This window comes from Mercenaria mercenaria, chromosome 1 (assembly GCF_021730395.1).
Source record: "Mercenaria mercenaria strain notata chromosome 1, MADL_Memer_1, whole genome shotgun sequence".
Lineage (NCBI taxonomy): Eukaryota > Metazoa > Mollusca > Bivalvia > Venerida > Veneridae > Mercenaria > Mercenaria mercenaria.
Window position 1 is genome coordinate 41,108,181 of NC_069361.1, and position 17,719 is coordinate 41,125,899.

At 34.0% G+C, this 17,719-nt stretch overlaps 1 protein-coding gene across 1 annotated transcript in view; it reads left to right on the forward strand.

Moving 5' to 3' along the window:
* LOC128557566 (uncharacterized) overlaps positions 1 to 17,719 on the forward strand; it is a 69,337-nt gene that overhangs the window by 34,039 nt on the left and 17,579 nt on the right. Inside the window, exons 22-36 of the mRNA XM_053545024.1 lie at positions 457 to 601; positions 1,925 to 1,956; positions 2,972 to 3,113; positions 3,431 to 3,651; positions 3,842 to 4,009; positions 4,239 to 4,422; positions 4,852 to 4,966; positions 5,264 to 5,394; positions 5,594 to 5,811; positions 6,909 to 7,014; positions 7,838 to 7,954; positions 9,618 to 9,753; positions 9,985 to 10,165; positions 10,367 to 10,640; positions 10,892 to 11,078. Of these exons, the coding sequence (XP_053400999.1) occupies positions 457 to 601; positions 1,925 to 1,956; positions 2,972 to 3,113; positions 3,431 to 3,651; positions 3,842 to 4,009; positions 4,239 to 4,422; positions 4,852 to 4,966; positions 5,264 to 5,394; positions 5,594 to 5,811; positions 6,909 to 7,014; positions 7,838 to 7,954; positions 9,618 to 9,753; positions 9,985 to 10,165; positions 10,367 to 10,640; positions 10,892 to 11,078 (2,357 nt within the window). The remainder of the gene's footprint in view (positions 1 to 456; positions 602 to 1,924; positions 1,957 to 2,971; positions 3,114 to 3,430; positions 3,652 to 3,841; positions 4,010 to 4,238; positions 4,423 to 4,851; positions 4,967 to 5,263; positions 5,395 to 5,593; positions 5,812 to 6,908; positions 7,015 to 7,837; positions 7,955 to 9,617; positions 9,754 to 9,984; positions 10,166 to 10,366; positions 10,641 to 10,891; positions 11,079 to 17,719) is intronic.

Sequence of the window (17,719 nt, forward strand, 5' to 3'; positions counted from 1 at the left end):
ACATAGTGAAATGTTGCGTATTTATTCCAATACCCATAACACCACCGTAACTTATTCATTGAAAAAAAAACACATGACATATGTGTAACTAGGCTAGGTACTAAGCAGTCCTATAAAGTTCATTTAAATCGAGGCAGTGGTATGGGAGAAGTAGTCCTGACATCGTTTATAAACAATGACCTTTAAAGGGGTCATAACTCCATTAAAGATCAATCAAGTTGATCATGCCGGCATTATGCAATCATAGTTATAGTTTTGTTAAATCTCCAACATAGTTTTGTTAAATATCACTTGTGAGTTCAAAGGAGTAGTCCTGACAATCTTTTGTTACAAACTGACTGCTAGAGGACATACAGACGAACGGATGGACGGACAGAGATACAGACAAAGACATAACATAAATCAATAAATATTGTGAAACATAATTATTAAAACACATTTAACTTTTTTTACTAGACATATTACCACACTGTTATAGCAGAAACTGAGACGGGAAACGTCACTGTTGTTTCTGATGGTGTCACTGTAGTTATTGACGGCGATGAAATTAACGGAATACAAGTTTTTGATGGCCCACCGTGTAATGTTTCATTGAACAGAGGTACTTTAGAGAATATCATTTTACTTTAAATATCATCTTTATGATTAAAATTGTTCTTAATAATATTTGTATATGCTTGATTAAAAGGAACGACACACAAAGCTCTTAGAAAATAAAACAAACGTTTATCAAACTTTCACATAATTATCCCCCGCCGATGAAATCGGGAGGTGGGTATTGAAATGGCGTTGTCCGTCCGTCACGTCCGTGCGTCAGTTCGTCCGTGCGTCCGTCCGCAGCCATTTCTCAGTAACTAGCAAGTAGAGTTTCATGAAACTTGAAAAAAACATGAACCAACATACTGCGATGATGCCCGTCAAGTGTTTATTTGACTGATCAATTTTCCTTAGAGTTATTGCCCTTGATTTAATGAAAAATGTCCAAAAATGTCCGTCCGCAGCCATTTCTCAGTAACTATCATGTAGAATTTCATAAAACTTGAAATAAACATGCACGAACATACTGCGATGATGCCCGTCAAGTTTTACTGGTTTTGTTTTGATTGGTCAATGTCCCTTAGAGTTATTTCCCTTGATTTAATGAAAAATCCACGCCTGCAGCAATTTCTCAGTAACAAGCTGGTAGAATTTTATGAAACTTGAAATAAATATGAACCAACATACTTCGATGATGCCTGTCATTTTTTTTTAATTGATCAATTTTCCTTAGAGTTACTGCCCTTTAATTGTTTAAAAATCTACAGATTTGTACATAACAAACCAACCAATTGGTAGAATTTCATTAAATTTCTTTCATTCTTTTCCATGAACATGTATTATAAACATGTGATGTTGTGTACCCAAACCTGGTCACCACCTTGCCTTGGTCACACCCCCTCCCCCCCCCCCCCCCCCCCCCCGAAGAAAAGATTTTTTTTCATTCCTTTTTATTTTTTTCAAACCTTCCATGAATATTTATCAACATGCAAAGTTGTACCATTCCCCCACCTCACTCCTCCACCAAGTCATGCCCACCACCGCAAGCATGCATCACCCCGCCCCCTCCCCTTCCCCCTTTTTTTTTGTTTTTTTTTTAATTTTCCATCAAGATTTATAATCAATATATGATGTTTTGTACCCTCACCCAGTCAACCCCGCTGCCCCCCCCCCCCCCCCCGCCACCCCCACACCAAAAAATGGCATTCATTTTCTCTTAAATTGATTTTGACTAATGAAATTATTTGCCTCTTAGTAACATCCTTAACTTTTTGCCGGATATACTGTTTTGCCGTTCCTCACCACAAACCCTTTCGGCAGGAAATACCAATCCATCGAATTTGCTTGTGTTAAAAGTTGCATAAAGTGTACTCACTATTTTTTTCAGACCTCAATATCGACAAGTCATATCACGACGAGGTAATATACTATTCAGTCTATATAAGCAATCTTCAAGTATATGTGAAAAGCACTTGTTTTTCAAATTGAATGGTTTCTTAAAAGCCATTATGATTATATTTTCAAATTAGGCAGTGATAAATACTTTTGCGTTACATTTTAATATAGTTCTGTTAGACATGTACCTTGCGCTTTAATTATCAAAATGTATCATTGTATTATCTGAAAACATATAAATGAAGTAGATATAAACAAAACCACTAAAATATTCAGTCTAGGTTTTAGATCGATTATTCAAAGAGAAGTGAGAGCTATTTTACTCACCCTGGAGTCCTTGTTGTATGACGCGTCGACAACAGGCTCACACATTGGTTAAAATTTTTGCGTGCCAGTTTATACATCAGTTAAAATTGCATGTACTGATTTGAAACTATAAACAGATATGCATGTCATCAGACCTGCTAAAGTAACTAAATCATATACATGTACCTGTTAGCTTATTTTCTAAAAATTAAAGCCTTTTATCGATCTAGAAGTTCGGTTAAAGTTATGCTTTCACCGGAACTAAGAAGCTGTATTTGAGGTACACCTGCATGTACTGAGTCTATTTTCCAGTCTTTTAACCTGCTGAAATAACTACGATAGGTAACTCTTTATCGATTTTTATACAAATTATGACCCTTTGCCAGTTTGTTGTTGAAACTTCAAAGAATGCTTCTAATTAGAAAACCGGTATAACCAGGTTTGATAATGTTTGGTTGATTTTATACAAATAATATCAATTTTCAATTTAGAAAAACGCAGTTAAAGATTTGCTCGTATATCTCAGTATAAAAGACACTATTCTAATAAAATGGTCCTTAATTGACTACGAAAAATCGATTAAAGTTTTGCATGCAAGTTGTTAGCATCGCCATAATAAACAGTTATTTTGTAACAGATTATAATAAAATAGCTCATATGGGACTTGTGCAACCTGGAAGTTATTGATTAGTCTCTGTTATATTTGTAATAAAGATTAATTGAATGAAAACAGGAGAAACGTTTAGTGTGTAAATCAGACGTGGATTTCCAAGCGTCTACAAATGTTCTTCAAGCTCATTGGACAGTTCCAGCCGACAACGGACTTTACCTCAATGATATATATTGGGCGATAGAGGAACGAGCTCCAGTTGCTGGTATTATTTGAAGAATATATTATTTGTTAACAGGTCGTGTAAATCAATGCAGTTTTGACAGCTGCATTTTTATCTGACTTATCTTTAAATGTCACAAACATAGTTTTGTTTTATTTTCTTACCATGTCTATAAGTATAGACAGAATAACCAATATTATACACAGAAACGGTATTGGATATTTTGTCTCATTATTTACAATAAAACGATAGTATCACACATAAAATTTCATTTGATGCTGATGTGTCGGACTGTCGTGTTACCATTTATATCAATATATAAAAGCTGTTTTAAAAGCGTTTTTGTTTACTCTTGAAAGACATCTGGAAGATAACTACTGTGTATCAACAATTGAGAACAACTACATCTTACCTGGAGAAAAGTGGATTATTTTTATCTGCTGGAAGAACGTACAGAGTCTCCTTGAGGTTTTGTGCCGGGCAATATTGCTTTAAACCCGTACACAGTGATGGTGTCACTGTTGTTCCGAATCCTCCTACAACAGGGAATATGTCAGTTACCTATACAACGAACGATGAGGTAATGAGGACTACACATATTTTACATGCTCAAGTACTGATAAAGAGAATATGTAATAAGTAAATGTTTACAATTTGTAGAATTCAGTGTTAAAGTAATTAACCGTGAGATGATTATAACAGTCCTAAATACATTTACATAAAATTCCAAGTCACAAATAAACATGTTACAAAACAGTTAACATTTTCAGATTGAAGTTTCTCTGGAACCATTCCTTGATTCAGACATTGAAGACTTGTCTCAGTCACGTGAAGTTATGGATCACTATAAATGGGCATTTGCCGATGAATCTACTTTAGGTCGCCTGCTTACAAAATGGCAGCGAATTATACCTCCTCATGCCCTAACGCATACACTGGTAAATATGGCACATATTTACAGGAAACTGATACTTTACATGTAGTTACAAAATGATATTGAATTGTTTTAAATCGACCCTACTATTGAACATTTCACACGTCTCATTTAGGATGCATTTATGTAATGAACCAATATATTAAAACAGGTTGAAAATGTTGCATTATATCGGCTGAACTTTACGTGCAAGTTATTCAAATGCATACAGTAGAGTTATATTTGTTTAACAGTTACAGTTTACGATAGACCTTCCTGAAAATATTTCGTTTCACAAATGTTGGATATTAGCAATGCGAGGATATACCAAAGCAGGCTTGTCGTCCACAGTATCTTCTGAAATAAGAGATTGTCAAAATCTTCAACAAGTCAGACCAAATGTAGTCATTGATGCAGTGGGGGAGCTTCTGTCAACAGGTTGTCAAATATTTTAACACGGACATAATTTATCATTTTTTTCAGTTTATCTTAAGGTTAATGACATGTTACAATCAACTTTAAGCATATGTAATATGAAATATAATACTGGCAGCTTTAGATATACGTATTGTAAATATTTCGTTAGTCAAAGATTTCGTGAGGATTCCAGCAAAATATTGGTTAAGTTAATATAACAATGCTATAATTGGACTCCGAGTAATTAGTCTGCTACGAAAGTGTACGGCAATGTTCCTTTAATGAAAAACAGACGGAGCACGGATAGATTTCAATGTATATTTTATTGTAAGATAGTTTCCCGATAGCTTAGACAATATTATTCTGAACTGGACCCGAGTACTCGCAGGTTAGCCTTAGGTTATCTTTGCTCATGTATTATAGATAGTACATATACTATCAATATTACAGAGAACAACCATGTAGGAAAAGACATTTTTCTGGAGGAGAATGATATTTGGAAAGAATCAGATAAAGATTATACTCCCTATTACAACATTTTGTCAGCAGTGTGGCCAACTTTAAGGTATCTTTATATTTATATCGTATGGTGAACGTTTCATTTATTTTCGAACGGCACCTCTTTGTTCTTTATAGTCGGGTCATATCCAAGTATGCTATACAACTATATCAGAGTAATGAGTATTATAATATAAGGAAATCGTTAGTATAAAAATGCAAGTTGTAGTACTACATGTTATTTTAATACATCGATGTGCTTGATTATTTGTATAGAACCGAATTACATGTATGAGTACATATTTCTTTCATCAGCTCCGTAACTTTATAACGATTTCAAATGACTTCATCGTTTTGCCCTAAGGTATGCACAATATGCTTGGGCTGTTTTACTGGTAAAAGAAAACGATCCAACGGTGTTTTATGACCGTTCAAATAAGCTGGACTTGAGAAACCCATGTGACCATCCTGATGCTATCAAATGTGGCGACACAGGTTTGTGAAATGCAGTGAATATTATAAATTCGATCACAAATTATAAATAATTATGCTTTATTTTATTTTCGAAAAGTCATATAAGCAGATATAATATTGACAAAATAATCATTTTCTAAAATTGTTAAATTATTAAATCTTGTAACTTTTTTATGTTCGTTCTTATGTGGTCAGTTTTTTAAAAGACTTTTCCTTGAAGCACACGAATACGTAAACGTGCAATTTGGTGAGGATGAGCTTACACATGGTAGACGGTACATTATTTGCATTCACGCAAATGCATCAAAGCTTCAACATGAATTCTGGGAACAGGATTTAGGTGAAATTGACGAGTGCAGTAGTGGCGTGACAGTTGATCTTACACCACCAGTGACAGCCGACGTGTGGATAGGAAATGAAAAGAAACATTTGTTTCAGGTATTCCATCGTAAAGTAAATAGAGGTCTACCTATGTTTGAGCAATTTATACAAGTTGCGCAACTGTATCTAAAATTCGAAATATAGGGAGCTAAGTATGTTGGACTTTCCGTAATTCTTCGCCAAACATATATCTCCAACACCGTTTACTGGATTTTCCAACAACTGCACGTAACCGTAATGGCAAGATACACGCGCAACTCAGATTAGAAGGTTAAGTGTCAAGGTCACACTTTGAAATCAAATTTCCAAGAACTTGTTTTCCTGGTCACACAACATCTTATATACAGTCCGAAGAATTTCTCATCTATAATATTATATACATTGCTACTGGGGCCTCCGTGCATGAGTGGTTAAGGTCGCTGACTTGCTCCTGAAGGATGTCGGTCCGAGCCTTACTTATGGCGTTCCAGCCGGCTTACAAAAGGTCGCTGGTTCTACCTACGTGTCAGCATGTGTTGAAATAATGCATGTAGGAGCCCCGGGGTCTTCCTCCAACAACAAAGCTAAAAAGTCGCCATATGACCTATCATTGTGTCGCCATATGACCTATCATTGTGTCGGTGCGACATGAAACCCAGCAAAAGCCAAAACAAAACATTTGCTACTAGCGTGTAGTGCTAATATCACAGATTATACTTTTCAATCTTCTTGCCTGCAATTATGATCACAAGATTACTAACATTTGTATTGTTTTTATTATATGATATTTTCTTATAACAAATACACTCTCCCACTCTCAATTAAATCATAACAGATGCACCGGCATAAACACCTACAATATTTTGTAATTTCTACCGCGATTTATTTTATTTCAATGTTGAGCTAAACATCAATACATCCCTTTGTTTCTTTTACTAGTATATTTTGACTTCAGAAATGAAGTTGTTTTATGGAAACCTGCGTGATAATATTCCTAGCTGGATTTCTATTTGTTTACTCAGCGCAATAAAAAAAAATAAGTATATGCAGTATTGTTTTAGTAAGTGGTTGACTAAACAAAATGATGTCTATATATCGTATTTACATTTTAGCCAACACACATTTCTCCTCACAATAATTCACATATATTACAAATGGTAGTACACATTTTGCAGACATCTACATCTGAGCTTTCTGTGCACTGGAACTCATTTATTGATGTAGAGGAGGAGGGATATGCTACACATGTAAGCGGGATTACACACTACAAAGTAGCTTTAGGTAACTAAAGTACTTATCATCTTGAAAAGGCAAAACTTTCATTAATTATTGTGTACAAATACTGGATGCATGTTAGAGCTGTTTAGAATGCTAGTAAAATAGGCAGATGTTTGTAGCCGGTATCTTTGAGTTGTCGCGCACAAGAACGCATGTCTAAATAGCGGTATTATATAAAAGGTCAACATCGTGCACAGTAAGGGTTTTCTTTAATATTATGAAACATAATGTATGTACTGTACTATAATTTCCGTTTACTGTTAAAATGATTAGAAATCAATTCCCTGTCACAAACAAGCCAAATAAAAACGTGTACCTAAAATTTATAGAATATTTCAGCTTCCGATTGTAAAAAAACAAAGAAAAATATCAAACAGGGAATGCCACGCACCAAAAGCGCAGCCTCCTCAAAACGAACCCCCCAGGTTAGGGTTAGGGTTAGGTGGTCCTCTACCAAAAGTGTTCAAATTATCCCCATAGGATAAAATATGGCCCCGCCCCGGGGGTCACATGGTTTATATAGACTTATATAGGGAAAACTTTGAAAATCTTCTTGTACAACGAACGAATGTAAGACATTTACTTACAAGAAAATTGATCGAATGTACATTTTACAGATGTTCATGTATCCTTTTGACTGGTACTTAAATGACTTAATTTAAATAATAATTTGCCACAAGTAACGCTGTAACAAAAAAGCAGGTTTTGTTGACAAATGCATGGCCAACGAACACTACATTCACTTTTCTATATTTCTTCTTAAATAACGTGATATGTTTACAGGCAGAGTTTGTTCTCCGTGGTTTTATCTATATATAAATTTCAGGAACGACAGCTGGTGGTGTAGATGTGACATCTTTCATAGACGTTGGACTCACAAACCACAAGACTTTCCACAATCTGAAGTTACAAAATGGACATACATACTTTGCAACTGTAATTGGTAATACATAAAGCGGCGTGGCCACGGGGGAAAAGGCTGCCTTAGCAACGTCTACGGATACATTACACATAAAATTTTAGCTCAAAGAGTTGCGTACAACTCGCAGTTTAATAACTTGTGCCTCAAATCGAAATTGAAACTGTTATTTGATTTATGTCTCTTTTCCTGAGGGTTTAAATGCCAAGTATTCGTATATATACCGAATACAATGTGCCATAGGCGTATCGTACTCATTGTTATTTTTCATTAGCTCACCTGTCACGAAGCCCCCTTTCAAAATTGTTCAAAGAATTGAATTCCATGCAGAACTCTGGTTGCCATGGCAACCGAAAGGAAAAACTTTAAAAATCTAATCTTCTCGTCCAAACCTACAGGGCCTAGGGCTTTGATATCTGGTGTGTAGCATTATCTAGTGGTCCTCTACCAAAAGTGTTCAAATTATCCCCATAGGATAAAATATGGCCCCGCCCCGGGGGTCACATGGTTTATATAGACTTATATAGGGAAAACTTTGAAAATCTTCTTGTACAAAACCACATGGCCTAGGGCTTTGATAATTGGTATGTAGCATCATCGAGTGGTCCCCTACCAAGATTGTTCAAATTGTCCCCCTAGGGTCAAATATGGCCCCGCCCCGGAGGTCCCAAGTTTTACATAGACTAATATAGGAAAACAAATTTAAAAATCTTCTTGTCTGAAACCACAACACTTAGACCTTTGACATTTGGTTTGTAGCATTGTCTTATGGTCCTCAACCATAATTGTTCAAAGTGTACCCCTTGGGTGAAAAGAGGCCCTGCCCTGGGGGTCCCAAGTTTTATATAGACTTATATTGGAAAAACCTTTAAAAATCTTCTTGTCTGAAACCATACGACCTAGGCTTTTGATATTTGGTATGATGCATTGTCTAGTAGTCCTCTACCAAAATTGTTCAAATTATGCCCCTGGGGTTAAAAGAGGCCCCGCTCTGGGGTTACTTAGTTATTATGTGAGTTATATAGGAAAAATACTTTTTTAAGATACAGCCTTGAAATTTTGATGACATACACAGTTTTGCACACAAATCGTAAAACTGAATTTCATTGACCATGAATGTGACCTACTATCTTTCTTAATGTTTTATCATCAGTATGACATTTGAAACATGTAACTCATATTATTCAGGTGAGCGATCCAGGGTCATCGTGACCCTCTTGTATATTGACTACTGAAATATAGTTGACTCTCCATATACATTGTTCTCTTCAAATGATACATCACGGACCAGTTACCTTAAAAATAGTTCCAGATAACAGTTAAATAAATAGAAAAGGTGTCTCACTGCATCGAAAACGAGAAAATATGTTTCACTTTAGCGGACAATTAATACAATGGGCATATGCAGTACATTTAAACTTCATTAGAACTTACATAACAAAAAAGTAGACATTGCCAGGTAAAAAAGTTCAGTTAATGCAGAATATTACTCCTAGGCTACATAAAATTATCCTGCTGACAAAAATATCAAAATCACAAACGTTTATTTTCACAATTTCAATAAGTAGATTAAAAACGTGTGTTGTGCGCTTTTGAGTACTAGTAGCTACACAAGAGAACTGTATACCGCAATAATATATTTATGTAGGCCTATAATCAAATTTATTGTTTAAAATTATTCATACAGGATACGATTTTACTGGCCAACACTCAAGATCTACATCTGAGGGTATCAAAGTAGACACAACACCTCCAGCAATATCACAAGCCTCTATTACACTACAATCTAGATACATTTCTGACACACAATTTGTCGACGCGTGGTAAGTAACAAATATACTGTGATAAACTAGTCAATGTAATTATGTACGCAATGATAAAAATAAGATAAAAGAAGCAGGAAGACAGTATATTGCGGTTGTGTTCAATTCTTAATGCGTAACTTTGTTTCGGTTAATTCAGTACCAATAGCTACACAAATGTCTAATATTAGCAAAATATTGTCGATGTATACTGTGATAAGATTTGATATAAACTGATTTTATTTGCTTTAGCTGGAGGGATGTCTTTCTGGACTTAGAAAGCGGAATGTCGCATTACAGTTGGGCTGTAGGTACACATGCAGGCTACGATGATATATTTTTGTTCCATGATACCAACGAAGAATGTGCTAATACACAACAGAATATGCCACTATCTTTAAGAGAAGGACATGCTTACTTCGTGACTGTAAAGGTATAACATTTAACATTCAACGAAAAACCAGATTCGGTAACAAATTTCAAAGCAGCCCAGTCGGTAGTACATAATCTGTAGCATGAAACGAAAGAGAAAAACAAGACATCAAAACCAATACGCTGGCAGAATACCACCATAATGATACGTATTAGTATGTGTAGTCAATGTATAGTTATGAAACAATATTTCATATTTAAGGCACATAACAAAGCCGGATTATACACAGCAGCATCTTCGTGGGCTTTTGTTGTGGATGTTACACCGCCTGTACCTGGCAAAATCTTTGATGGTCCACGGGGAATAGATGGTTCCTGTGTTGATGTAGACTACGTCGAAAGTCGTTCTTCATTACAAGCACATTGGAAAGGCTTCCATGACTCGCATAGTACGATTGTAGAATATTTCGTGAATATCGGATCATGTAAGAACTGCGATGATGTCCTAATAAAGCAACCAGTGGGCATACAAACAGGTATGCATTTACAATATTCTGTTCGATAAGCTCCGTTAGAGAGATCATTTATAACTTTAAGGACCGCGGAAGACACGGCACATTACTGTAGTAATTTACGTCGTAGTTATCGGATTACATTTTAACTTTCGTGTTAATGACACGTGTGACTGTACATGTATGTGTGATTGTACGTTACACATATTTCTAACTATCACAGGCCCCAGTAGAAATGGAATGTTGTATCAGAAAACTGTCTCTTTGTCTTGCAGACATTGAACTCACATATCTCCAGCTATCAGAAGGACTTCATTATTACGTGACCGTTGCCGCATGTAACACTGCTAATCTATGTTCATCTGTTGCATCTGATGGATTTGTTGTCGATTCAACGCCACCTGTGAAAGGAAAAGTTACTGACGGACCTCGAGACACGGATGAACAATATCAAGGTTCGAGGTAAGGCCTTCTATTACTGTTTTAACATAGAAATTCGTACAGAACATTTTGGATACGTACTTTTATGGATCCAGTGATGAGAGACCCCCGGGAGGTATATAGTGTTTAAATGATCCACTTGGCCGTGTATCTGCCCATAACACTTTCTTGTGTACTCTTCTTACAGTTTCCATACAGTTCAGTTGGTAAAGCTAATCAACATGGACTCAAATTGCGCATTATCTGAATATTCATATTCAAGAATTCTTTCAAGCGTGTTTTTTGTACTTAATAATTTTTATATTACAATTGCATTTGTGCTTTACGTATTCAACTTCTCCCACAGAATAATTCAGGTTATTGAAGTAAAACTTGGTATACATCATCAACATGAAGTAAAAATGTGGATATTTACGAAAGACCGGTGGTGACATTTCAATTTCAATAATTCACAATTTCTAAGTATGGATTCGTGAAGTAGAAATCATGAAGTATTTCAATGAAATCAAGAATTCTTGAAGTGGTATTCGTGAAATCGTGAATAATTTAATTCTTGAATTTTTGACATGAAATATGGAAATCGTGAATTTATGAAGTTGTGAATTATTGAATAATTGAAATGTTGAATTATTGAATAATTGGTTTAAACATATTTTATTTCCCAATATGTACATTCAAATAATTATTTACATACATAAATTCTGGATTGGACTGGAATCCAGTAGGCTTATTGAAGTCCTCTCCATATTGAATAATTGAAATGTTGAATTTGTGAAATTCTGAATTATTGACATTCTGAATAATTGAAATCGAGAATTCTTGAAATTGTGAATTATTGAAATATTGAATTATTGAAAAATTGAAATATTGTATTTGGAAATCGCGAACTATTGAACTTCAGGAATTCAAGAATTCACGAATTTATGATTTCAAGAATTCACGACATTTGCGTGAAACCTGGAAATTGTGAATTATTGAATTTACAGAATAACCGATTTTTGCGTGATATTTGGAAATCGTGAATTTGTGAAATCGTGAGTTATTTAACTTTAAGATTTCACGATTTTAAGGATTTACGAATTCAATAGTTCACAATTTCTGCGTGAAATTTGGAAATCGCGAATTTGTGAATTATTGAACTTCAAGAATTCATGAATTAACGATTTCAAGAATCCACGATATTTGCGTGGTATTTGGAGATCGTGAATTATTGAATTTTAAGATTTCACGATTTCAAGAATTCACGATTATTGCGTGAAATTTGGAAATCGTGAATTTGTATTATCGTGAATTACTGAACTTGGAGATTTCGCTATTTCAAGAATTCACGGATTCAATAGTTCACATTTTTTGCGTGAAATTTGGAAATCGTGAATTTGTGAATTCTTGAACTTCAAGAATTCAAGAATTCACGATTTTTGCGTGATATTTGGAAATCGTGAATTATTAAATTTCAAGATTTCACGATTTCAAGAATTCACAATTTCAGGAATTCACGATTTTTGCGTGAAATTTGGAAATCGTGAATTTGTGAATTACTGAACTTCAATAATTCAAGAATTCATTATTTCAAGAATTCACAATTTCTAAATTTTACGTAAAATGCGTGAATTCTTGAAATCGTGAATTTTTGAATTCTTGAAGTATAATAATTCACAATTTCACGATTTCCAAATTTCATATAAAATCGTTTATTCTGGAATTTGTGAATTCTTGAAATCGTGAATTCTTGAAGTTCAATAATTCACGTTTTCACAAATTCACGATTTCCAAATTTCACGCAAAAATCACGAATTCTTGAATTCGTAAATCATTGAAATTCAAAAATTCACGAGTTCCGAACTTCACGCAAAAATCGTGAATTCTTGAAATCTTGAATTCGTGAATTCTTGAAGTTCAGTAATTCACAAGTTCACTAATTCACAAATTCATTCTTTTCAAATTTCAAGCAAAATCGTAAATTCTTGAACTTATTGAACTTCAATAATTCACAAACTTATGCTTTCCAAATTTCACACAAAATGCATGTCAAACATTCAATATTTCAATTATTCAATAATTCAATATTTCAGTAATTCACAATTTCAAAAATAATCTCGATTTCAATCATTCAAGATTTCAATAATTCCGAATTTCACAAATTCAAGATTTCAATTATTCAATATTTCACAACTTCATGAATTCACGATTTCCACATTTCATGTCAAAAATTCAAGAATTCAATTATTCACGATTTCCTGATTTCACAAATACCACTTCAAGAATTCTCGATTTCATTTAAATACTTCATTATTTCTACTTCACGAATTCATAATCAGAAATCATGAAAGTTGAAATGTCACCACCGGTCTTTCGTTACGGTAATATATAGATAATGTACTCAACTCCTGTTACAAGTTTCATCTTATAAAATGAATATTGGTTTACATCATCAAATGAAAAGAACATGTATATATTATCGAATTACTATTTTAGTTGTGCTCCTTTTGGACTTAATAATACTATAACAGCGTATTTACGTTTTGTATCCAGCTGCTCTTAAAGACAGTTTCTGTCTAATTCAAATGGCACTTGGAATATAACATCAAACAAAAAGTGGATATTTGCGTATTTTGGGGATTTAATGTCCGGTTACTTTTCTCAAGTTATGCATCTGTTACAGATGAACCTCTTGTTAGTTTTAATAAAATTAAAAAGAAACTACGTATACATCATCACAAAGGCATATTATCAAAATGTTGACGTCTCATATTTCCCTTGAGTTATGTCCCTTTCAAGAATTACCAAAACAATTATAAATGTATATTGTATATTCTGTACAAAACTTTTTTCTACAGTTTCCGTCCAAGTCAAATGAAATAGCTTAGTTCCAATTCTTCATAAAATTTGAAAAATCTAGACAGACCGGACAAAAGTACCAAATTTTGCATAGATGTAGTTAGGACCAATACAAGACTTTTGACTGTAAGGGCCAAGGTCACAGCTCTTTGGAATTCTATTTTTAGAACATTCAAAATGGCCGCCATTAAAACAAACAGCTATTTCAGTAAAAGTTAGTTTTTATCTTATTCTTGATACATATTTATGTGTAAACTGATTCATACCTACTCTTAGGGTCAAGCGAAGCATTTGCATGAAGAGATATCAATTTTCACGTCCGTCTGTCTGTAAAGCCGTCTGTCTGTACGTCAAAAATGCCGTTTATAAACAGTATACTTGTGGTTAGAACTATTAGATGAGCCCCGTAATGTGCAGCATGACTTTAATTATGTATTGGTGCAATGGAAAACAGTATGTTTGACCAACTTTAGGTTGAAGCATGTTATTATTTGTTCCGTCCGTCTGTCCATCCGTCCGTCGCAAAAATCATATATCTGAGAACAGCTGTTTTGGCTAAATCTGAGAGTCATTTTTAAAAGATTTTTGACATTATTTTTTCTATAAATTGTTAAATACCTATTGCTATTTGTAATATTCAAGTGACTGTTTCTGAAATACCCTGTTAAAAATGACAAAAATGTATAAAACGTTTTGTTTTAACTGCTTAAAGGGCCATAATGGCTTTGTTTATTATGTGACTGCCGCATGTGCTGTTATGAACATAAAATATATTAATAACTTGTTCAATTTTATTTTTGATACTTTATTAATAACATTTTTCAAAGGTATTTAAAGTATGATTCACAATGTAGAAAGTATTACAGAGTCCGTTCTTTTTTATTACCTCCCTTTTATATAAAAGGATAAATACATGTTCAGTACTGAAAGAAGTGCTTTTCCAATCATGTAATTATGCATATTCTCTTTTTTGAGAGTTGCTGTAACGGGTTTTAACATTATGGAATTTTAACAAAGTGAAGTTCACCTAAACAGACGTGTCAAAATATCCTATTGCAAAGTACTTTAGGCATGTTGAACAACTGTTAAAGATGGTTAAGAGGAACATTTTCGTAATCTCTATTCAAAATCATGTTTGATACATGTACCTATTTCTTAATGTCTTGTATAGAAAGCATCATTTGCTACATGTACCTATATTATCTAAAACAAATGTGTTATCTTATGGCGCAGTTTTTAAAGGTGAGATTGCCATATTTATCTTTTATCTACGTGTCAACGGGGCTGTTGCATTCTAGGGGTTATTTCAAGGTTAGAGAGTTAGGTAAAGTGTAAGGTCATTTCTTAGCATTAATAACTGCAAATTGATTTATTAATCAATGTAATGATGATAATTGTATAACAGCTTATGTATTTTACATGTTGAGAAAGAATACTATGCATATAAATGAATTATGCATACATCAATCATTAAGTATATCTGAAATAAACTAACTAATTGCCCGAACAATGCCATTTAAGCCAGTGTGATGAAAACATGCTGAATTAACATTGAAGATAAAGGGGAAATAGTTTATCCCATTTCTTTTATTGCTGATGTAAATAGTATATGCTGTTTTCAGTCTATTAAGACATGTTGTCGTCATTTAAGAAGGAATTGATGTCATTGATCTAAGTGGGAAATTTCGAAGTATTTAAAAGGCAAGACATGTACTGGTTGGGAAACATTTTCCGGACAGGACCAGTTTCCGGACACATGTAATATCCGCTTTATTTCGTTGTTATTCCTGTTATTGTTTCATCTAGATCATTTAGGTGTTTGTTCTTCATGTCTACAAGAAACCACTACATTACAAAACTGTTTTATGTTAGTTTTTATGATGATAACTCACCTGTGTTTACAAAACAACTTTCTGTCATAACGGGGCATGAAGATAGCATTGCGCATGCGCAGTAGTTCACACTTGCCGAAGTATCAAGTGGGGAAGAAATAATTAAACTTCATATTGATTGTCTGCTGATAACATGTGCTACTTATAATTTCACGGTAATAGTTACATAAAATGCAGGGCTGTCGATTTTTGCACTAATTTTATTCTATATCTATTGGAATTATCTAGAATTCGCGTTAGACGAAATTCGAGATTTTTATTGTCAACTTCTGTTTGCTTTCGTAGCTGCTATTGAACGTCAGGTTATGTTTCATGTACATTTTTGAAGAGATGAATGATAAAGAAATGTGTAAAAATAGTTTAATTACTTATTTCGATATCAAATTAACAGCAAAATACCGTCAAAATATTTGTCCGGATACTGGTTTACCTTACGGGGAAAATACCTTCTTTTAGTGACCCCATTTGAGGCCCCATAGAACCCATGTTTCACGTCACAACGCGATGCTGATTACATCGGATGCGGAAGGAGCTGAAGTTTGTGCAGTGTGGGCTTCATTAATGTCAAATATTTTGTTTAGGGAATAATGGAGCCAATATATGAAAATGTGTCCGGAAAATGGTTCCCAACCAGTATGCTGCAATCAAGGCTTTGACTGTGTCATTATGCTATACAATTTTGTTGCATAGTATTTCCATTTATATATTCATAAGGAATATGTCATAAAGGTGCAAATACTTCTGATGATATAATTTGTAGTGAAATGAAGCTATATATTTTTGTCCTTAACTGTAAATATTTAGCCGATACAATAGAAGATGTAGGCTTAGCAGTATTATTACTTGCAAAATGGGGAATTTACATTTTTCCATTTCTAAAATAGGCCTGAATTTACAAAGAGCATCAGAATCCAATGCCAGTAGAATGTAACATATTACAAAAGTCACAGAAAACTTATACTTGGTGTGTATTTTTCAACTTCGACATCGCTAGAACCCTTTTATACATATATATAACAGTATTAGTAATGCTCACACAGTCATTGTTACAAGTTTATGCATAACAAGTTGAACATGTTGTCATAAATAGCATAATCATATGGTAGCTTTTAGTGATAAATGTTTGAGAATTTGCAATCTATATCTCCTTTTGGCTTTTTATCATGATACAAATGAGAATGTGTACGTAAAATGGCAAGCTTGTAAATGTCTTAGAAAACTGATACTTCTAAATTATTTTTGAACATTGACATCGCTAGAACCATTTTGTACACATATGAGACAGTGTTAGTAATGCTCACGCTGTTCTTATACTGCAAAATTACTACAAGTTTATGTGTAACAAGTTCAACATAGTTGTCATAAATAGCATTATTATGTGGGAGCTTTTAGTGATAAATGTCAGCATTCTATATCTATCTATATCTCCTTTTGACTTTTAATCACCATACAGAAGAGAATGTCTATATAAAAGAAGAGGCTTTTTTGAATGTGTATATAGAAGAAGAGGCTTTTTAAAATGAAAATAAATAAGAAAGATCTCATTATGTTCACAAAGTGCGTATGCATACATCTATTCCATCTCTTGTCTATATGAATAACTATAGCTTTTTAGTTTATACTGATTTATTATTAAGCTCGATTGTGATGAAAGCTAGAAGCTTATCTGAACCACACTCAAGTAAGTCCATTTTCTGGAAAATCGAGTACTGGTGTCATTTGAGCATGGCTTGGTCATGATCCAAGTAGGTATCAAACCCTGGGTTGAGCGGCCGACACCTTAACCTCTAGACAACCGCTTCCCTTACTTATAGTTTCTTGACGAGTGACTTATCCCAACAAAAATGTTCAAGTACCAGAAGGCTCTGGCATGATATGTGACCAGGATAAACATGAACAGTATCACACCAGAAGACGTTGGTCTGATGATTT